Source organism: Neoarius graeffei, chromosome 22 (genome assembly GCF_027579695.1).
Source record: "Neoarius graeffei isolate fNeoGra1 chromosome 22, fNeoGra1.pri, whole genome shotgun sequence".
NCBI lineage: Eukaryota > Metazoa > Chordata > Actinopteri > Siluriformes > Ariidae > Neoarius > Neoarius graeffei.
Genome location: NC_083590.1, coordinates 24,130,213 through 24,152,256, shown reverse-complemented (window position 1 = coordinate 24,152,256; position 22,044 = coordinate 24,130,213). Strand labels below are relative to the sequence as shown.

The 22,044-nt window shown below is 42.3% G+C and overlaps 1 protein-coding gene across 1 annotated transcript in view; it reads left to right on the top strand.

Annotated features, from left to right (window-relative positions):
• gtf2h4 (general transcription factor IIH, polypeptide 4) overlaps positions 1–22,044 on the top strand; it is a 49,495-nt gene that overhangs the window by 204 nt on the left and 27,247 nt on the right. The window contains exons 2-10 of the mRNA XM_060904669.1: positions 4,479–4,608; positions 4,797–4,901; positions 4,985–5,116; positions 7,672–7,857; positions 7,950–8,058; positions 8,145–8,213; positions 14,604–14,687; positions 17,034–17,205; positions 18,988–19,118. Of these exons, the coding sequence (XP_060760652.1) occupies positions 4,493–4,608; positions 4,797–4,901; positions 4,985–5,116; positions 7,672–7,857; positions 7,950–8,058; positions 8,145–8,213; positions 14,604–14,687; positions 17,034–17,205; positions 18,988–19,118 (1,104 nt within the window). The 5' untranslated portion in view covers positions 4,479–4,492. The remainder of the gene's footprint in view (positions 1–4,478; positions 4,609–4,796; positions 4,902–4,984; positions 5,117–7,671; positions 7,858–7,949; positions 8,059–8,144; positions 8,214–14,603; positions 14,688–17,033; positions 17,206–18,987; positions 19,119–22,044) is intronic.

The window sequence follows — 22,044 nt, the reverse complement described above, 5'->3', positions numbered from 1 at the left end:
CATGCCGGTTTACTGCTTTAGATGAGTACAGTACAATCCTCCACTGAGGGTTAAAGGGAAGCGTTCAAGTGCTCTCGGATAAACTGTGTTTACAAGTGTTTGAGTATGAGCTCAGTGTGAAGTTGGCATCATGGAACTGTGTTAATAACGACCCCGTCAGTTTTTGTAGTAGTCATCCGTATGTATTTAATAATTATATATCAGTAGCATTCTCTACATTAAGGCTGGACGATACATAAAACCGTATTACGATAAATAAAGACATTCAGATACATGGAACATATCACGGTATTTAGGTTTTTTTTTTGTCATTTACTTTTTATTGGTTTTTGATTTTGTATGTAAATGAACAAACAATCAACATGAAGACCTATAGACAAATACAGAAAATATCCAGGGAAAAGTAAAAGTGTACAAAAGGGGATTGGAAAACACCTCCATTCATGAAGGTGGAAAGAAAAAAATTAAAAAAAAGGACAAAGAAATGAAAAAAAAAAATGAACGTATTCTAATAGTCCAATCTGAGATTACCTGAAGTCTGGTCTTATGGTAGAGATACATCTCATCTCATCTCATTATCTCTAGCCGCTTTATCCTTCTACAGGGTCGCAGGCAAGCTGGAGCCTATCCCAGCTGACTACGGGCGAAAGGCGGGGTACACCCTGGACAAGTCGCCAGGTCATCACAGGGCTGACACATAGATACAGACAACCATTCACACTCACATTCACACCTACGCTCAATTTAGAGTCACCAGTTAACCTAACCTGCATGTCTTTGGACTGTGGGGGAAACCGGAGCACCCGGAGGAAACCCACGCGGACACGAGGAGAACATGCAAACTCCACACAGAAAGGCCCTCGCCGGCCACGGGGCTCGAACCCGGACCTTCTTGCTGTGAGGCGACAGCGCTAACCACTACACCACCGTGCCGCCCGTAGAGATATATGTAATCCATTTTTGCCACGGTATTTAGTTTTATCATCAAGCTTGAGATAATATAAGGTAAGCCAAAACAATAGGCTTCTTCTACATTCAAACTACAACCCCAATTCCAAAAAAGTTGGCACACTGCGTAAAACACAGTTGCTTTGTTGTTGTCAGCAACACGTTCCAGAAAAATTGCAACAGGGGCAACAAAGACTGAAAAAGTTGTGTAATGCTTAAAATGATTTGGTTAATTAGCAACAGGTCAGTAAGATGATTGGGTATCAAAAGAGCATCTCAGAGATGCGGAGTCTGTCAGAAGTAAAGATGGGGATGGGTTCGCCGCTCTGTGAAAGACTGCGTGGGCAAACAGTGCAACAATTTAAGAATAACGTTCCTCGGTGTAAAATTGCAAATGAATTTTGGGCTCACATCATCTATGGTATGTCATATCATTAAAAGATTCAGAGAATCTGGAGAAATCTCTGTATGCAAGAGACAAGGCTGAAAACTGACATTGGATACCTGTGATCTTCAGGCGACACTGCATTAAAAGCAGACACATGTCTGTAGTGGAAATCACAGTATGGGCTCAGGAACACTTCAGAAACCCATCATCTGTGGAAACACTTCATTACTGCATCCACAAGTGCAGGTTAAAACCAGATATAAACAATATCCAGAAACACCACCACCTTCTCTGGGCCCGAGCTCTTTTACGATGGACTGAGGTGAAGTGGGAAACTGTCCCGAGGCCTTACACGTCAAAATTTGAAATCCTTTTTTGGAAATCATGAAATCAGAGACCATCCAGCTTGCTCTCAGTGCACAGTTCAAAAGCCAGCATCTGTGACCATATGGAGGCGGGGGCATTAGTGCACATAGCATTGGTAATTTGCACTTCTGGGAAGGCACCATTAATGCTGAATGATATGCACAGATTGTGGAACAACATGTTGAAATCCAGACTACATTTTTTTCAGGGAAGGCCTTCCTTCTTTCAGCGAGACAACGCCAGACCACTTTCTGCACATATTAAAACTGCATGGCTCTGTCACAAAAGAGTCCAGGTGCTAAACTGGCCTGCCTGCAGTCCAGACTTGTCTCCCATTTAAAACATTTGGTGCGTTATGAAGCACAAAATAAATACAACAAAGGAGATCCTGAACCGTTGAGCAACTGAAATTGTATATCAGGCAAGAATGGGACAACATTTCTCTTTCAAAACTACAGCAATTGGTCTCCTCAGTTCCCAAATGTTTTCAGAATGTTGTTAAAAGTACAGGTGATGCAACACAGTGGTAAACTTTTTTTGAAACGTGTGGCTGACATCAAATTCAAAATGAGCATATATTTTTTTAAAAACAATAAAATTTCTCAGTTTCACCATTTGACATGTTGTCTTTGTACTATTTTCAATGAAATATAGGGTTTCCATGATTTGCAAATTATCATATTGTGTTTTTATTTACAGTTTACACAGCGTCCCAACTTTTTGGAATTGTGGTTGTAAAACATGGCTTCGTTATTACTTTAACTACAGTGCTCAGCGTAAATGAGTCCACCCCCTTTGAAAAGTAACATTTTAAACAATATCTCAATGAACACAAACAATTTCCAAAATGTTGACAAGACAAAGTTTAATATAACATCTGTTTAACTTATAACGTGAAAGTAAGGTTAATAATATAAACTTAGATTACACATTTTTTCAGTTTTACTCAAATTAGGGTGGTGCAAAAATGAGTACACCCCACAACAAAAACTACTCAATCTAGTACTTTGTATGGCCTCCATGATTTTTAATGACAGCACCAAGTCTTCTAGGCATGGAATGAACAAGTTGGCGACATTTTGCAACATCAATCTTTTTCCATTCTTCAACAATGACCTCTTTTAGTGACTGGATGCTGGATGGAGAGTGATGCTCAACTTGTCTCTTCAGAATTCCCCATAAGTGTTTGATTGGGTTCAGATCAGGAGACGTACTTGGCCACTGAATCACTTTCACCCTGTTCTTCTTCAGAAATCCAACAGTGGCCTTAGATGTGTGTTTAGTCATGTTGGAAAAGTGCACGACGACCAAGGGCACGGAGTGATGGTAGCATCTTCTCTTTCAGTATAGAGCAATACATCTGTGAATTCATGATGCCATCAATGAAATGCAGCTCCCCGACACCAGCAGCACTCATGCAGCCCCACATAAGGACGCTGCCACCACCATGTTTCACTGTAGGCACCAGGCAGTTTTCTTTGTATTCCTCACCTTTGCGACGCCATACAGTTTTGAAGCCATCAGTTCCAAAAACATTTATCTTGGTCTCATCACTCCAGAGTATAGAGTCCCAGTAGTCTTCATCTTTGTCAGCATGGGCCCTGGCAAACTCTAGGCGGGCTTTTTTGCGCCTGGGCTTTAGGAGAGGCTTCTTTCGTGGACGGCATCCATGCATGCCATTCCTCTGCAGTGTACGCCGTATTGTGTCACGGGAAATAGTCACCCCAGTTTGGCTTTCTACTTCTTTAGATAACTGCAGTGAACTTGCATGCCGGTTTTCTTCAACCCTTCTCATCAGAAGACGCTCCTGTCGAGGTGTTAACTTCCGTGGACGACCTGAACGTCTCTGTGAGATGATTGCAGTTCCATCTTTCTTAAATTTTTGTACCACTTTTGCTACGGTATTCTGACTGATAAGTAAAGCTTTGCTGATCTTGTAGCCTTCACCTTTGTGGTGTAAAGAAATGATTTTTTGGGGGAATTCTGAAGAGACAAGTTGAGCATCACTCTCCATCCAGCATCCAGTCACTAAAAGAGGTCATTGTTGAAGAATGGAAAAAGATTGATGTTGCAAAATGTCGCCAACTTGTTCATTCCATGCCTAGAAGACTTGGTGCTGTCATTAAAAATCATGGAGGCCATACAAAGTGCTAGATGGAGTAGTTTTTGTTGTGGGGTGTATTCATTTTTGCACCACCCTAATTTGAGTAAAACTGAAAAAATGTGTAATCTAAGTTATATTATTAACCTTACTTTCCCGTTATAAGTTAAACAGATGTTATATTGAACTTTGTCTTGTCAGCATTTTGGAAATTGTTTGTGTTCATTGAGATATTGTTTAAAATGTTACTTTTCAAAGGGGGTGCACTCATTTACGCTCAGCACTGTATATATAGTTTTCATTAAACCTTGACAAATAATTTTACAACCATAAGTTTCTTGTATAAGAATTCTGTTATCTTGTACAAGGAATAAGAAATGTCCTATATAACATTTTATTATTCTATAACAATAATAATAATACTTACGATATTTTTAAGAAAACTGTGTTTCGATGTATTTTATGCTACCCTATGGTAGTATCATGTGACACTGTCGCCTCAGAACAGCTCTTTGTTTGCTATGCAGATGTGTTCACATGCAAAATCCAGATGTTAATACAGCAAAGGCTAGACAGGTTGCTTTGCTGAAAATTCTGAAAAGTTTTCGATTTAGATCAAATGATGTGGGAACTGCTTAACCCAGTTCGATCTTATACGTTCTTTTTTCATTCAAGACAAACATTTAAAGATGAAGCTCCGAGTACAACTGCAATGCAAGAACCTTCATGAATACCTGAAGGAACTGAGTCCAGACATCCTCGACAGACTGTACAACCATCCAGCTACATGTCTCGCTGTTTACAGGTTCACAACATTTACACATTAGACGCAAATGATCATGTGGTTGTTTGGTGAGAATTCCTGTTCCATAAACAGGAGCTGATGTGAAGTGAAATATAAAACATTAATTTGTCATTAAATGTTTGTAGGTCGAGTTTAGACTAGAGTGATTGTGTACTTTACCTACCGCCGTTCATTTAATTTCTCCTCAGGGAGCTCCCATCTCTGGCAAAGAATTATGTGATGCGAATGTTGTTCCTGGATCACCCTCTGCCGCAGGCAGCCGTGGCATTATGGGTCAAAAAAGACAGCCAAAAGTGAGTTCATATCCATGTTCCGTTCAGTCCAAGATAAAGGTCAAAATCAATCTGTTTATTTCTAAGCTCCAGCTGTGTCGCAGGGATCATGACCAGTGTGTGTCTGTGCTGACTGGACTGAGACTGTGGCACAGCCAGCAGCTCCAAGGAGGTCTTCAGGGCATCGTGCTCAACCCTGTGTTTAAGGATAACCTGAGGATTGCACTGCTCGGAGGGTGAGACGAGTCGAGTGAACGTGTACTTTTTATTACATTACATTAGAGGCTTTTAGCAGACGCTGTTATCCAGAGCCATGTACAACAAGCGGGGAACATGAGCAGAGAGGGGTAAGGGCCTTGCTCAAAGGCCCAACAGTGGCAGCTTGTCAGTGCTGGGGCTTGAACTCATGACCTTCAGATCAATAACTCAGAGCCTTAAAGTGCATATTCTGGACCAATTTTGTGGGTATTTTTTATATGAAAGTATGTCCCTTTACACACACATCCAGAAGGGTAATTTTGCACAAGGCCATCTGTCTACAGCAGAAAAAAATAAAATAACAAAACGCGTCTGGAAAAATCCCAAGAGAGTCTGGAGCCAGATTCGTGACGTCATCTGCGGAAGCGCCAGCAGGCTGCGCGAGCTTTGCACGGTTTCAGTGCACAGCCTGTGTAGACCAAGCGCTCCCATTTCTCTCTCATTGTCCGGTCTTTTGGGAAACGATGAGTACTAATCCCATCAAGATTGGTGTTGCTACACCCTCCTACGATACATCTGTTAACCATTTTAATAATTACGCGATAACGTTGAAGAAATTTGCAGAAAGCCACCAGGTCGTTTTCTCATAAACAAACCAGCGCTGACGTAGGATTCAGAAGGAGGCGTCCCGCACGCGACGTCACGAAAATCAATGTTTGCCGGGAAATCCAAATGCCAAGTTTTTTCAGAGACGGACCAATTCACCTCAAACGGCTCGATTTCAACTGAATTTTTCTGGTCTTGCGCAAGGTAAAAAAATGGCAGAGAACGCAGAATGTTACAGATATTTGACCAAAGTTTAATATACACTACCGATCAAAAGTTTGGGGTCGCTTTGAAATGTCCTTATTTTTGAAAGAAAAGCACTGTTCTTTTCAATGAAGATCACTTTAAACTAGTGCGGTCAAAAATGTCGCGTTATTAACGCGTTAACTTGACTCAATTTTAACGGCGATAATTTTTTTATCGCGAGATTAACGCTCTGTGACATGATGTAGGTTTTTCATAAGCTTTTGAAACTGCCAGGAACTTGGAACAGACTTTGGTTAGAAAACCGATAGCAGCTAGACTGTAATGCCACGCCCCGCACAGCCAGAGTCCTCTGCCCTCCTCCCCCAAGAACCAGCGCGGGCAGGGCGCGCTAGTAGAGATGGGATTTATGGCTCTTTGATGGGATCCGCATCTTTGTGATCCGTTCTTTGAAAAGAGCCGTTCAAAAGACTGGCTCATTTGGCTCTTTTTAAATTCAGTTTTAAGAAGACAGCGTCTAAAGAAGCCAGATCCCTCTGAACTGTAAACTCAATGCTATCCCAGAAATCCTTCCTGTAATATGCAGATTTGGCCGCCTCTGATTGGACAGCGCGACGCATCAACAGGCAGAAAGTGTAAAAGTACAAAATGTGTTAAGTGAGCTGAAACAGTAAAGATCAGATTCAATGCAATATTTATCAACGAACAACTTAAACTTAATATAATAGTGTACTTTATATTATAATCAAGCATGTCAAGCCTACCGTCACTGTGTAACCTGTCTCTCTGAGTTGTAGACTAACTCAAACAGTAGATCATTTCACTCACGGTTCTCTTGCTAGCCCCGCGCCGGTGCTCGGCTTAGGTTTCACTTTGCAGTGGCTGTGTCAAGACCTGTTATGCTTTGCAATAAAAAAAAAAACATTGGTGCAAAGCAAGCCCATTCACTTTTTTATGCTGATAAGAGAATTACAATGGTTTTTTATGTGACAAAAATGTGCGATTAAATTGCGATTAATCGCGAGTTAACTATGACAGTCGCGACATTAATCGCGATTAAATATTTTAATCGCTTGGCAGCACTACTTTAATCAGAAATCCACTCTATCCATTGCTAATGTGGTAAATGACTATTCTAGCTGCAAATGTCTGGTTTTTGGTGCAATATCTCCATAGGTGTATAGAGGCCCATTTCCAGCAACTCTCACTCCAGTGTTCTAATGGTACAATGTGTTTGCTCATTGCCTCAGAAGGCTAATGGATGATTAGAAAACCCTTGTACAATCATGTTAGCACAGCTGAAAACAGTTGAGCTCTTTAGAGAAGCTATAAAACTGACCTTCCTTTGAGCAGATTGAGTTTCTGGAGCATCACATTTGTGGGGTCGATTAAATGCTCAAAATGGCCAGAAAAATGTCTCGACTATATTTTCTATTCATTTTACAACTTATGGTGGTAAATAAAAGTGTGACTTTTCATGGAAAACACAAGATTGTCTGGGTGACCCCAAACTTTTGAACGGTAGTGTAAAATAGGAGGATTACATTGATCTTGCTCCTGAACTTACCCGTGATATGCACTTTAACTGCTGGACCACCACTGTCCAAAGTCACAAAAAAAATTTCAGTTTGTAATAAAAATATCATCTTATCATTTATTCAGCGAATGATAAACTCCTAGTGCTGAAGTCATTTCAGTCTCAGCTTTCAAAATTCTAATATTAAGTCAAATGTGTGGTTATCGGTGTCCTCTGCTTATTTATTTTTTCCCTCCTGTCTTTCAGTGGTAAGCCGTGGGCAGATGAGGGCGCCAGTCTTGGCCCTGATCGGCACGCGCGGGACATAGACAGCCTGGACCGCTATGCCATGGAGCGCTGGGAGGTCATCCTGCACTTCATGGTGGGCTCTCCGAGCGCCGCTGTCAGCCAGGACCTCGCTCAGCTCCTCAGCCAGGCCGGCCTCATGAAGAGGTAAATCTCTATCTAGGGTTTCTGGGTTTTTTTTGTGTACTACAACAAGCAGGAAAGATGATCCCGTGCCTTTGCTGTGCTCGCTCCGTCAGTGAGGCTGGTGAAGCGCCGTGCATCACTTCAGCTGGGTTTCAGTTTCTGCTCCTGGACACCGCCTCTCAGCTGTGGTACTTCACCCTGCAGTACCTCAGAACAGTGCAGGTCTGTTCTCCATATGTTTCTCTAAAGTGAAATAAAGTCAAAAGAAAACTGTGTTCTGAAATTGTGGGGAATGTTGCCTCTCCCAGTCTAGAGGGATGGATCTCGTGGAGATTCTTTCCTTCCTGTTCCAGCTGAGTTTCTCCACTCTTGGCAGGGTCAGTATCCACTTCAGGTATCCAAATTCTCTCACAAAGACAGTGAGGGTTTACAGTTATGTGTTCAGGCTGCCAACCTTTGTTTAAAATGTTTAAGTTGACAAAATGATAATCATTGTTATTCTGTCCACATTCACTGGATATGAGCAATCGCATGCTCTGATTGGCTCCTCTACTGCTAGGCTATCAGCTCATATACCGTCAGTAGAGAAAAACAAAATGGCAGCGCGTGCTGCTGAACCAACTGAGGACGAAATAAAAACTCTACCTGAAAACGAAACCTCAAAAAAAAAAGCAACACAATATGGAGTGAAAGTATTTGATGGTAAGAACGCATCTTATTTTTCAATAATAATAATAATTATTATTATGATTAGCCTGGCAAGCCAGACTAAATGTGAATATTTAGTCTGGCCTCGCTCGTAGACATTTCCGAAGGGTGTGGGAGGAACAACCCGCTGTCTTTCAAACTGTCTCTGTGCGTATAGCCCAGCGCTCTGACCAATCAGCGCAACAGTGACTGTGACGTAGTCAGAGCGACAGAAAGCAGTGGGGGAGGCCTTGAAATAAATAATTTTTCAAAATGCGTATTAATTAATAAACAGGTTCTAGATATTAAGAAGTTTGGAGATAATGACCACAAGTTTGGAGTCTGTACCACATACTTAACATACACTCATTTTTTTTTTAAGTGTTTTTCAAGGGTTTGCTTAAACTGTTTTTGAGAGTTTTTATTTAGTGGTGTTTGGTGAAATAATTTCCCTTAAATTTAAAATAACGGGAAAATAAGAAACAATCAAAAAGTAATGTTTCAAAGCTGTTTATTAATTCTTTGTACTGCACAAACTAGCCCATCCTTTTGGCTACGAGCGGAGCCAGCTGGTAGATCAGACTTTTGCCATAGCCGGTCGGCAAAACAGTGAAAACGTCCTTCTTGAAAAGGAATGAGCGGAGAGCCTCTTCCTGCTCATGCTTCAACGAAAACTCCAAGTCTAAATCTTCTAAAACTGATTCCAAAGCGGAGTCAAACGCGCGCTGTTCACTAGCCGTAGCCATCTTTCCTGTTGTGCTTTCTCCAGCGTCGCGCAGCTTTGTCGTCACTCCTGCAAAAGCCCGCCCAAAGAATCCAAACAAAAACCTTGCGTTGTGATTGGCGGGCACGATTTGATGCCCGGGGTGTTTTGTTTATATGGTGCGAGGCTAGACCCACTCGTAGGCAAAAATATTTTTGGCCGCTAGGCGGGTGGGTCTAGTTTACTAGGCTATATTATGAGAGCATTTTTCACAAATTGGTCCTGTCATGTCGCCAGTTTGTTGACATTCTTCATCTTCTCATCTCATCTCATTATCTCTAGCCGCTTTATCCTTCTACAGGGTCGCAGGCAAGCTGGAGCCTATCCCAGCTGACTACGGGCGAAAGGCGGGGTACACCCTGGACAAGTCGCCAGGTCATCACAGGGCTGACACATAGACACAGACAACCATTCACACTCACATTCACACCTACGCTCAATTTAGAGTCACCAGTTAGCCTAACCTGCATGTCTTTGGACTGTGGGGGAAACCGGAGCACCCGGAGGAAACCCACGCGGACACGGGGAGAACATGCAAACTCCACACAGAAAGGCCCTCGCCGGCCCCGGGGCTCAAACCCAGAACCTTCTTGCTGTGAGGCGACAGCGCTAACCACTACACCACCGTGCCGCCCTTCTTCATCTTTAAGTATTAAAATTTGTTGAATTTTTTTTAGACTTGTTCAAAAGCTGAATGAATAAATTAATTTATTTTTTATGAATGAATTTATTTTTATTTCAAACATGTATAAAAAAAAAAAGTATGCAACTATTTGTACATACAAAAGAAAGAAAATGAGAAATTAAAAATAAATAAATAAAATAACATAAAGAGCTAAGACATTACAAAACACTGCACATTGTTTGAAAAAGGAGTTGGAAGAAGTACAATACTTTTTTAATTTCCCACCCCTTTTTAACTACCCCGAAATCCAAACTAGATTAATACACCTATAAAAATATATACCATATATACACTTCATGAATATCTATATAAATATATAATTACAAATATATATATATATATACACACGGCGGCACGGTGGTGTAGTGGTTAGCGCTGTTGCCTCACAGCAAGAAGGTCCGGGTTCGAGCCCCGTGGCCGGCGAGGGCCTTTCTGTGCGGAGTTTGCATGTTCTCCCCGTGTCCGCGTGGGTTTCCTCCGGGTGCTCCGGTTTCCCCCACAGTCCAAAGACATGCAGGTTAGGTTAACTGGTGACTCTAAATTGAGCGTAGGTGTGAATGTGAGTGTGAATGGTTGTCTGTGTCTATGTGTCAGCCCTGTGATGACCTGGCGACTTGTCCAGGGTGTACCCCGCCTTTCGCCCGTAGTCAGCTGGGATAGGCTCCAGCTTGCCTGCGACCCTGTAGAACAGGATAAAGCGGCTACAGATGATATGATATATACACCAGGGGTCTTCAATTAAAAGTCACTGAGGTCCAGTTATTAAATTTTGTCCAAGTAGAAGGTCCGACCCGAAGTCCAGCTTGTGTTTCATAGCCTTCCCCTATGTCCACATTTTCATATGGGTTCAACAATATTTATTGTTAATTTCCAATGCAGGAAATGAACTGAGTGCACAACTATCTCTTTTGCCATAAATAAAAGTCGTCCCAGGAAAATAAATTCAAGACCTTTATTTCAGATTAAAGGAAACAGAAACCTCAGAATAAAATAAATAAAAAAGTGCAAACAGAGTGGAATAACTCCTTTTTCTCTTAAATTAAAGCGGTCCCAACCTGAAGAATTGAAGGCCTACACTTCAAGTAAAAAAGTCAACTCAGAAAACATTAACTAAAAAGTGCAAACAGAGCATTGACTTCACATTTTCTCTTCTTTGTTCTTAAAATAAGGAGGTCCCAGCCTAAAAAAATGAGGGCCTACTTTTCAAGAGAAAAAAAAAAAAAGTCCACATCTTCAGAAAACAAGTGGCTTTTTTGGGGGGCGGGAATGCAAACAGAACATTTTTCTTTGAACTTTTCTCTTTTAATTCTTCTTCTTTTACTTTTCTTAATGAGAAAAATGGGCATGTGGCTGACCTGGCAGTAATTTAAAGCTCGTTTGGAATGGAGTTAGTGCCATTCTCATGCAGATATGTAGGTGTTCATTGTTGAGCCTCAAATAATGTCTCAGCACGGCGTTTAAGCACTCCTTCGCAACTGCCCCATCACTAAGTGTTTTTTTATGTTGCCCCAAAATCCACGCTACTTTTAAGGAACATTCGTTTGCACGTTGCTGGGCTGTAAATGTATGTGTGATGAGTCGGGTAGACCTGTCATACTGTGCTTGCAGTTGGGTTATTTTGCGTGCCCTCAGCTCGGGCTTCAGGGGAGAACTTTGCTCAAAAGAGCTGTGCTTCGTTTCGTAGAGGCACTTCACATTGCCGCTTTTAATTAACGCCACGTTTTCGGAGCATATGAGGCACACTGGTTTTGAACTGCTCACCGGAAGAATGAACATATATTTCTCCGTCCATTCATGTTTAAAACAACGATTTTCCTTGTCTACTTTCCGCCGCCTTTTGGAGCAAGCCATGTTGTCTCGGTCGGTTGTCTCTGAACTTAACTCTCTTCCTCTCTGCTTGTTGCTCTGCTATGGTGCGCTGGGTAAACTAACGATTTTATTGGCTCAACTGAGTGAAGCTGTTGTCGTATTAACTGGAGTAGCAGCGCCCGCTGTCAATGGCCACGACCGTCCAAAATAATGCTTCATGAAAATTACTTAATCTCGTGAATTTACGGGTCACGGGTCCGGACAGAACCATCACTGGGTCCGGATCCGGACCGAGGTCCGCCATTTGGTGATGCCTGCTATATACCATATATACACTTCATAAATATCTATATAAATATATAATAAATATCTACTACATACCTATCCCTGTAAACAGGGGCGGTCCTGGGGGCGGTCTGACCGGGCAGCCGCCCGGGGCAGCATCGCAGGGGGGCGGCACGAGCGCGGGCACGAAAAAAAAAAAACGGTCCCCCCCCCAAAAAAAAGGTCCCCAAAAAAAAAAACTCCGAAAAAAAAAAACAAGACGGGCGGGGTGTGTGTGAACATTTTGGATGGGGAAGCCCAATACCAGGGCGGCACGGTGGTGTAGTGGTTAGCGCTGTCGCCTCACAGCAAGAAGGTCCGGGTTCGAGCCCCGTGGCCGGCGAGGGCGTTTCTGTGTGGAGTTTGCATGTTCTCCCCGTGTCCGCGTGGGTTTCCTCCGGGTGCTCCGGTTTCCCCCACAGTCCAAAGACATGCAGGTTAGGTTAACTGGTGACTCTAAATTGAGCGTAGGTGTGAATGCGAGTGTGAATGGTTGTCTGTGTCTATGTGTCAGCCCTGTGATGACCTGGCGAGTTGTCCAGGATGTACCCCGCCTTTCGCCCGTAGTCAGCTGGGATAGGCTCCAGCTTGCCTGCGACCCTGTAGAACAGGATAAAGCAGCTACAGATAATGAGATGAGATGAGCCCAATACCAAAGTTGCGCAGGTGACGTCATCATAACAAGAGGCGTCAATACCTGAAGTTGGTCAGTTCTTGTAGCTCAATTGTAATTAAGGGTTTGCAGCAGTGTCTCACACACACACACACACACACACACACACACACACACACACACACACACACACACAAGTGTAACATGCAGCAAAAGCCATCATTTACCTCTTCTCTGTCATTAGTTCATTTATTTATGATACATGATTGCGTTTTACCATTTTTGCCACTTTAATGTATAGTATTTTTAGATCTTTTGTCACTTCATGTTATTCTGCAATTGTGATTGTTTAACTGTTTAGCTTCTTTTGTTATTTATATGGTGCGACTTTAATGGAGGTTTAAGTCTTCTTGTTAATAATAATGGTGAATGGTACTCTATGATAATTCATTGTGCACTCTGTTGGTAAAACTGACTGACCTGTGCAATATTTTGACCATCGGGTGGTGCTGTAGTGCAGTTGTGCTTTCTTAAATAGCTGTGGATAGCTGTAATGCGAAGTCATTGAGCCTTTATGTTTATTGTTTATCGTTTATCTTTGTATTTTTTATTGCACTAGTCATTAAAACTGGAAATTTGTTCTTGAAAATAGCTGTTGTGAGTTTGTGTATGGGGTCGTGTGTGCTCTGGACGAAGTTAGTGTTTTCTTAGGTGTTGGGTGGAAGGTGGTTGTCGGGATGGGCCGGGGGGGGCAGCAGGGGGTTTCACCCGGGGAGTAAATCACTCTAGGATCGCCACTGCCTGTAAATATGAATATATAAACTCATCTCATTATCTGTAGCCGCTTTATCCTGTTCTACAGGGTCGCAGGCAAGCTGGAGCCTATCCCAGCTGACTACGGGCGAAAGGCGGGGTACACCCTGGACAAGTCGCCAGGTCATCACAGGGCTGACACATAGACACAGACAACCATTCACACTCACATTCACACCTACGGTCAATTTAGAGTCACCAGTTAACCTAACCTGCATGTCTTTGGACTGTGGGGGAAACCGGAGCACCCGGAGGAAACCCACGCGGACACGGGGAGAACATGCAAACTCCACACAGAAAGGCCCTCGCCGGCCCTGGGGCTCGAACCCAGGACCTTCTTGCTGTGAGGCGACAGCGCTAACCACTACACCACCGTGCCGCCCCGAATATATAAACTATCCCTATAAATAAATATATAAAGCTCAAAGTAGTTTGAAAATTACACAACTGAAATGTCCAAGGAAGAATTAAATAAATGTCTAAAGCTGTTCTATACCTCGGTACGACAGCAAGACGGCACTTTGTACAAAAAAGAAACAACGCTTAAGTCAATTCGTGTAGCCATCGATAGGCTTTTAAGAAGTCTGTCTAAGCGGAAATGATTTTGTGGGATGTTTTGAATAAAGTTTTTTATTTCTCGAATTTGCAAACAATAAAAGTAAAAATGCTCCGTTTCTCAAAACCCAGTGAATGTGGATAGAATCAAACCGTTATTCCACTCAATCTCATCGTACATGGCTTATAGCCAACTCGGTGCTACGTGCCTCGTCGGCTGTCAGCTCATGTACGACTCGATTTTGTGGAATAACTGTTAAATACCTTAAATCGTTCATGCACACTTAGTTTATAGAACTATTCCTCTATTACAAAGTATAAAACCAAAAATTTGCACAACATTCAAGTTTTCCTCGTGCCAGTAACCCAAATCTAATGCTCGGTGTACCAGGAACCATCACATGATGCTGTATTTAGACAAATACACGTCTACTGTGTCTGTGATTCACAAACATAATCTTCTAAATGAAGTGTTTTTGCAGTTATTATACTTACTTATGTCTATTTTGTGATCACAGGACTATTCCGTTGAGGGCATGAGCGAGTCTCTACTGATGTTTCTGCAGCACTTACGAGAGTTCGGCTTGGTTTTCCAAAGAAAGGTTAGTCATCATACTGAACAAAAATGGAAGCGGTATCTATTATGAGGTTTGAGGTCTCCAGGAGGCTGTTAGAAGGTATCGAGAAGATTCGTTAATGCTAATATAGCATTTTAAAACTCTACTATATAAGTGTACAGTACAAATGCTATATGGTTTCGTAACACACATCATATCACAGTGCTGTTATTCTCAAAGCTGATTGTCGATTTATTTTCTATAACATCTCTGACGACTTCTAGCTGCAAGATGGGGTTTATTCACAGGTTTCTAACAGTAATACATGGTAATGGTTTCTATAGTAACCGCTAACTCGCTGCACTTCGTGCAAAAGATGCTCGAAGACTAATAATAAACTTTGTTTTTAAAATATGATTGATGTATAACAAAATAAACGGCTATGGTTGAAAGTGCTGACTGGAAAGCCATCTGAAATTTAAATTTTTTTTTTTATAGCGCGTAGCATTTTCCTACATCTCACAAGAACAATATAATGTGGACGAGATGTGATCATTTTGATGTCCTGAGGGTCGCTTTTAGCCTCGGTCACAACCGGCCGTACGTGCTCCTACGGCCGGTCTACGTGCAAAAAACGCAAGAAACGCACGGAGGGCGTGCGTGTGACGTGCTGATTTTCAAGCCGTAGACCGGCCGCAGAGGTTCTTTGTCATGTCAAACAAACTCTACGGGCGCTTAAGTTTTTTTCAGGTTGCAAGACAAACTTACGGCCAACGTGCGTCTTTCTCCATGAACAAAAAAAAAAAAACGCAGCGATTTGGGAAACACCAAAAATCGCATGGCCAAAAAATCGTACGTCCGGTTGCGACCTAGGCTTTTCTTCATTTTGGGACGGGATATCCTGCCTCTTGAGGTAACCTACGTAAACACGAGGAGCTTTAACTAATTAGCATAACTATGGAACTCCGTGACGCCAAGATGACGATGTGCGGAAAACATCGTGACTCTGTATCGACCTCGGCGTGTTTTGAGTCGCAGGATGGAATTTGTGGTTGACATTCGCAAACAGATCCGTGAAACAAACAAAAAAAAAAAACACAAATAAATTATATCTTTTCTCTGTTCCTGCATTTGTGTTCTCGTTTCTTTTTCCGCAAGAGCAAAACATTCGGTGTATAACTCCATACTCGCTACCGTAGACTCGAGCTCTTGCATTCTAAGGCTAAGGTAGCTAAGCGCTAGCTAGAATGGTTTAGTTATCTGTTCAGAAAAAAAATGACATGACATGGCATCTAACCTTGCTCTATCTTGTAGTTGCACTCACTAGGCAAGCTTTCGTTTTCTTTTCCGCTGGGTTTCAGCTGGCGGGAGAGCCGAGTCCGCCATGTTTGCCCGTGCTGTTAAAAGTAGGTCAAACACGCCCCACGGTGGTCATGTGATATCGTTGCTCACTTGCTTCGGTAAGCTCTGGAATCGTAAAATGCGGGACGCTTTTTTTTATCTCGGCAAAACATTTGCAAACATCTCGAAACTCCAGCAGCAATAGAAATGGAACATTTTACCCAGAATTCAACTTTGCAGTCAGAAACTTTAAGTTTTCTGTGAGGAGATGTTTCATATTTTTGGAAGGAGTCTCCAGTGTTAGCGTTTTGTATCATACAAACTATACGTTTTGCACCATGGCAAAAAGTCTTTGCGGTTTGTCAGTAACAAGACAAACTCTGTTTGTTTTTTTTTAATTTTGATTAACTTTCCAGAGAAAGAAAGAGAGCGAATTAGTATAGCTGTTCTAATGTAAGTAATAGCAGGCACATTGTTGTGGTAGAAGAGGAATCAAACACATTAGGACGTTGCTGTTAGAGGAAAATAATTAACTTCAGGGTGTTGCCAGTAATTTCCCTTCATACCATCATCTCGGACAGGTTTTTTTTATTATTATTCCTTACTTTATGAATGAAATGGTGTGTATTAATAGAGATTTCTGTCTCACAAACTTCAGAATAATAAAGAGTGTGTACGTCTCTTGGTGTTGTAGTCAAGACCACTTCAAACAAGACAAAGTCATGACCAAGACCAAGACTTTGAGGGGTTGAGATCAAGGCAGGGTGAGACCGAGTCAAGACCAGGACCACACCAGTGTGTGTGAAGGCGGGAGGGGGAGGGTTGACAGCAGTTACATCCAATCACAGGAACGATGTTAACAAATAAATCCGACAACGCCCAGGCGATTTTATGAAATCCCCACAGTCGTGGTCTTGAAATAAAATCCCGAGACCGAGACAAGACCAAGTAAAACTGCGGTCGAGACCTTCAAAAAGTGGTCTTGAGACGAAGACCGGACTCGAGTTCTACAACACTAACGTCTCTTTCACGTTTCCCTCACTTGTGCAGAGGAAATCGAGGAGGTACTACCCCACTAGACTGGCCATAACACTGGCTGCAGGAGTCACGACCAACCCTTCATCCTCCTCATCCTCTTCTCCTGCCTTGACTCCTTCTCCAGGAACAGGAGACTCTGGTTTCATTGTGGTGGAAACCAACTATCGTGTGTACGCTTATACAAGTGCGTATGAGGTAACAGGAAGCGTAAACGACGACTGTTCAGGAATAAGTCAAGCTCTGATTGGAAGGAGCTGATTTGTTTGTAAATTTGTGAAATAGTCGAGTTTCCTTTCTTTTCAGGGTTATTTTATTTTATTAAAGATGTGAAATAAGATGAGCATTAGACTCAGATTTTCACTGGTTTGCTGAAAAGCCTAGAAATTATGATGCCGATTTAGTGCTGGAGAAATCGACAATTAAAGTATTGTGATGTGATATATTTAAGTTATTCCACGAAATCGAGTCGTACATGAGCTGATAGCCGACGAGGCGCGTAGCACCAAGTAGGCTAAAAGCTGCGTACGACGAGATTGAGTGGAATAACTGTTTTATTCTATCCACATTCACTGATTTTGAGAAATGGAGCATTTTCATTTTTTGCAAATTCGATAAATAAAAACTTTATACAAAACGTCCGACAAAATAATTTCCGCTTAGAATGTAAACAAACCGGCGAAACGACGGGAGCAGTTTGTGAAAAATGCAATAATAATAATCTCATCTCATCATCTCTAGCCGCTTTATCCTGTTCTACAGGGTCGCAGGCAAGCTGGAGCCTATCCCAGCTGACTACGGGCGAAAGGCGGGGTACACCCTGGACAAGTCGCCAGGTCATCACAGGGCTGACACATAGACACAGACAACCATTCACACTCACATTCACACCTACGGTCAATTTAGAGTCACCAGTTAACCTAACCTGCATGTCTTTGGACTGTGGGGGAACCCGGAGCACCCGGAGGAAACCCACGCGGACACGGGGAGAACATGCAAACTCCGCACAGAAAGGCCCTCGCCGGCCACGGGGCTCGAACCCGGACCTTCTTGCTGTGAGGCGACAGCGCTAACCACTACACCACCGTGCCACAATAATAATAATAATAATTGATTAAAAAAAAAGAATATGTTCTTACATGTGGCGGCACAGTGGTGTAGTGGTTAGCGCTGTCGCCTCACAGCAAGAAGGTCCTGGGTTCGAGCCCCGTGGCCGGCGAGGGCCTTTCTGTGTGGAGTTTGCATGTTCTCCCCGTGTCCGCGTGGGTTTCCTCCGGGTGCTCCGGTTTCCCCCACAGTCCAAAGACATGCAGGTTAGGTTAACTGGTGACTCTAAATTGGCCGTAGGTGTGAATGTGAGTGTGAATGGTTGTCTGTGTCTATGTGTCAGCCCTGTGATGACCTGGCGACTTGTCCAGGGTGTACCCCGCCTTTCGCCCGTAGTCAGCTGGGATAGGCTCCAGCTTGCCTGCGACCCTGTAGAACAGGATAAAGCGGCTACAGATAATGAGATGAGATGTTCTTACATTCTTTTGTTTGAGTAGAGTTTTTATTACCTTGGTTGGTTCAGGAACACGCGCCGCCATTTTGTTTTTCTTCTTCTTTAGGGTTTTTTGACAGTTTGCAAACCAACTTAAAGGTGCATTACTGCCACCGACTGGGCTGGAGTGTGGAACAGGAGATATTGGTGGAGGGGGATATCTTCTTTTAGCTATTTCTGTTTCTTTTAAATACTTGATAACAAAATGGTATATTTGACTTGATGCGCTCTGCCAGTTTGTTTTTCTCTATTCACTGTACATGAGCTGATATACTAGTAGTAGAGTAGCCAATCAGACTGCGTGGTTGCTTATTATCCAGTGAATGTGGACAGAAGAAAATGGGATATTTTCTGTCATTTAAAAAATATTTGCACCCAGATTTCAGGACTCATGACTGTACTGAAAAGCCTTTGTGTTGTTTCTCTCAGGCTCTGAGTTGCAGATCGCTCTGGTCGCGCTCTTCACTGAGATGCTGTATCGGTTTCCAAACGTGGTTGTCGCACAGGTCACCAGAGAGTCTGTACAACAGGCTATTGCTAACGGCATCACCGCACAACAGGTTCGGGATTTTTTTTTTTTTTTTTAAAACACACACAGCAGGCCGGACGAGAAGGAGGATTTATTATGAACCGATTGAGTGACTGACTTGCTGACTGACCTGAATCAGAAATCCACCAAAAGAGCTGTTGTCTTATTACTCCAATGAAAACAGCAGATAAGCCAACTGGCACGTAAACCTGGAATGACTGACATTTGCATAGATCGTTTGAACTTTCCACCATTTCATATTCGTAATCTTTCAGCTGGTGCTTTTTATCTTGACTCCTTTTTCCTGCTTGAAAGATATGCCCTTACATTCTGTCAAGGAAACTGGAGAATGTTTTCATTCATGTGAAATAAAATCTATCCGATTAAAGTGCCATTCCACCATTGGATGTATTTTTTTTGGCATAAAATACAATATATTTTATGACAACATGACTAGACAGAGAAATCTTTTAGCTTCAAAATGATATCTCATCTCATTATCTCTAGCCGCTTTATCCTTCTACAGGGTCGCAGGCAAGCTGGAGCCTATCCCAGCTGACTACGGGCGAAAGGCGGGGTACACCCTGGACAAGTCGCCAGGTCATCACAGGGCTGACACATAGACACAGACAACCATTCACACTCACATTCACACCTACGCTCAATTTAGAGTCACCAGTTAACCTAACCTGCATGTCTTTGGACTGTGGGGGAAACCGGAGCACCCGGAGGAAACCCACGCGGACACGGGGAGAACATGCAAACTCCACACAGAAAGGCCCTCGCCGGCCCCGGGGCTCGAACCCAGGACCTTCTTGCTGTGAGGCGACAGCGCTAACCACTACACCACCGTGCCGCCCTTCAAAATGATATATCAAACATAATTTTTTGACAACGACAAGTATATTAATTTTGCGACCAAAGTCACCTACCCTTTTAATTTCCGCGCGGTAGTGAAACGTGATGTCATCGGCAGGTTCCCCTTCTTGTGTACCACGTGTCGGTCTATTTTTAGACCAGGAAACCCCCAAAGTGAGAGAGTCATTTCTCCTCGTATATGGGGGCCAAAAAAATTGCGAAAAATTTTGAGTTAATCTTTCAGTTAGCTAGATTTATTGGTATTAGCTAGATTTATTGGTATTATTTTTATCGCGTTCTATCCGCCATTGCTGATAATATGTGCCACGTCACACGTGACGTGGTACACAAGAAGGGGAACCTGCTGATGACATCACGTTTCACTACCGCGCGGAAATTAAAAGGGTAGGTGACTTTGGTCGCAAAATTAATATACTTGTCGTTGTCAAAAAATTATGTTTGATATATCATTTTGAAGCTAAAAGATTTCTCTGTCTAGTCATGTTGTCATAAAATATATTGTATTTTATGCCAAAAAAATACATCCAATGGTGGAATGGCACTTTAAGATTTGACTTTGCAAACATGAGACAAGAATACGCTCCCCGGCCACTTTAATAGGAACTTGTTCTTGAGTTTAAGATTCCTGTTCTTGGCTGCAGGACTGGAACCCAATGTGTTGTTCTGCTGTTGTATGCTGAGATGCTTTTCTGCTCACCACGGTTGTAAAGAGTTACTATATCCTTCCTGGCAAAAAAGCTCGAACCAATCTGGCCATTTTCCTCTGAGCTCTCTTATCAACAAGGTGTTTGTTTCCACCCGCAGAACTGTCGCTCACTCACTCGATGTTTTTTGTTTTTCGCACCATTCTGTCTGTGTAAACTCTCGAGACTGTTGTGTGTGAAAACCCCAGGAGATCAGCAGTTTCTGAAATACTCAAACCAGTCCATCTGGCTCAAACCAACATCCATACCACAGTGAAAGAAATTCGCACTTCACTGTGAGATCACAAATTTTTCCCATTCTGATGTTTGAACATTGTGAGCATTAACTGAAGCTCTTGATTTGTATCTGCATGATTTGATGCATTGTGCTGCTGTCAAGGGATCGGCTGATTTAGAGAACCGCATCAAACAGCGGGTGGATGGGTGTTCCTAATAAAGTGGCCAGTGAGTGTATATGTAAATAACATCGGTTAAGGATGTTTTTTGGGGATGCCGTTGAGGATTTTCAGCAAAAAAAAAATGGTCAAAAAAAATTTAATGGAAAGAAAATTAAAAAAGGCCTACAATAAAATTGAACCCAGTAAATGATGATAATTAGAAAATGGTTAAAAACGCTGCTTGATCTCCTGCACCAGTCAGACATGTGGAAGCAGAGTGATCAAACCCTTCACTGTAGAAACTGGTCCTACAGGGTTGTACAGTAGGTGGTTGTCAGTGTAGTTTAGATACAGAGAATAGACGAGACATGAACAGTTACAGCAGATTTAAGAAGTAAGTCACAGGCATGTAACGAGATATCGTGTGACGATATAAATCGCGATACAAATTTATGACTATTTGAAACGATGAAATAAAAAATGAATTGGGATTTATTATCTGGCTGCGTAACTTAGTTCTTCCTTGCTGTAATTGCGTTGTTTGGACAGCAGCGATAACGTACAATAGTGGGAATACATGTGACTTCACCATAGGAGGAAGTAACACAGCACGAATGGCACAAAAAAAAACCCCACAGATCTAAAATGGGAAAGAGTTGTTGTATGATTGACTGTATAAATAGAGTTAACAAGAAATCAGAGCTCTTTTTATAGACTGCTGAAAGATAAAGAAAAGGGAAGCAAATGGACAGAGTACAGATGTTCATGAAAGTTTATTAAAAGGTAGACTGCCTTTCAGATTTTTCACATGTAGGTCATAAAAAGAATTTTCCTTGATACTCAGTTATTTTTGTTGAGTGGACTGAAAGCTACTGAATTCGAATCACAGACTTCCAATTTTATTAGTTTTTTAAAAATAGAACAATTAATAAATTTAAGGCCACATGGCCCTAAATTCTCCGCTATTTTTCCCTGCTTCACCATGATCCAATACAAG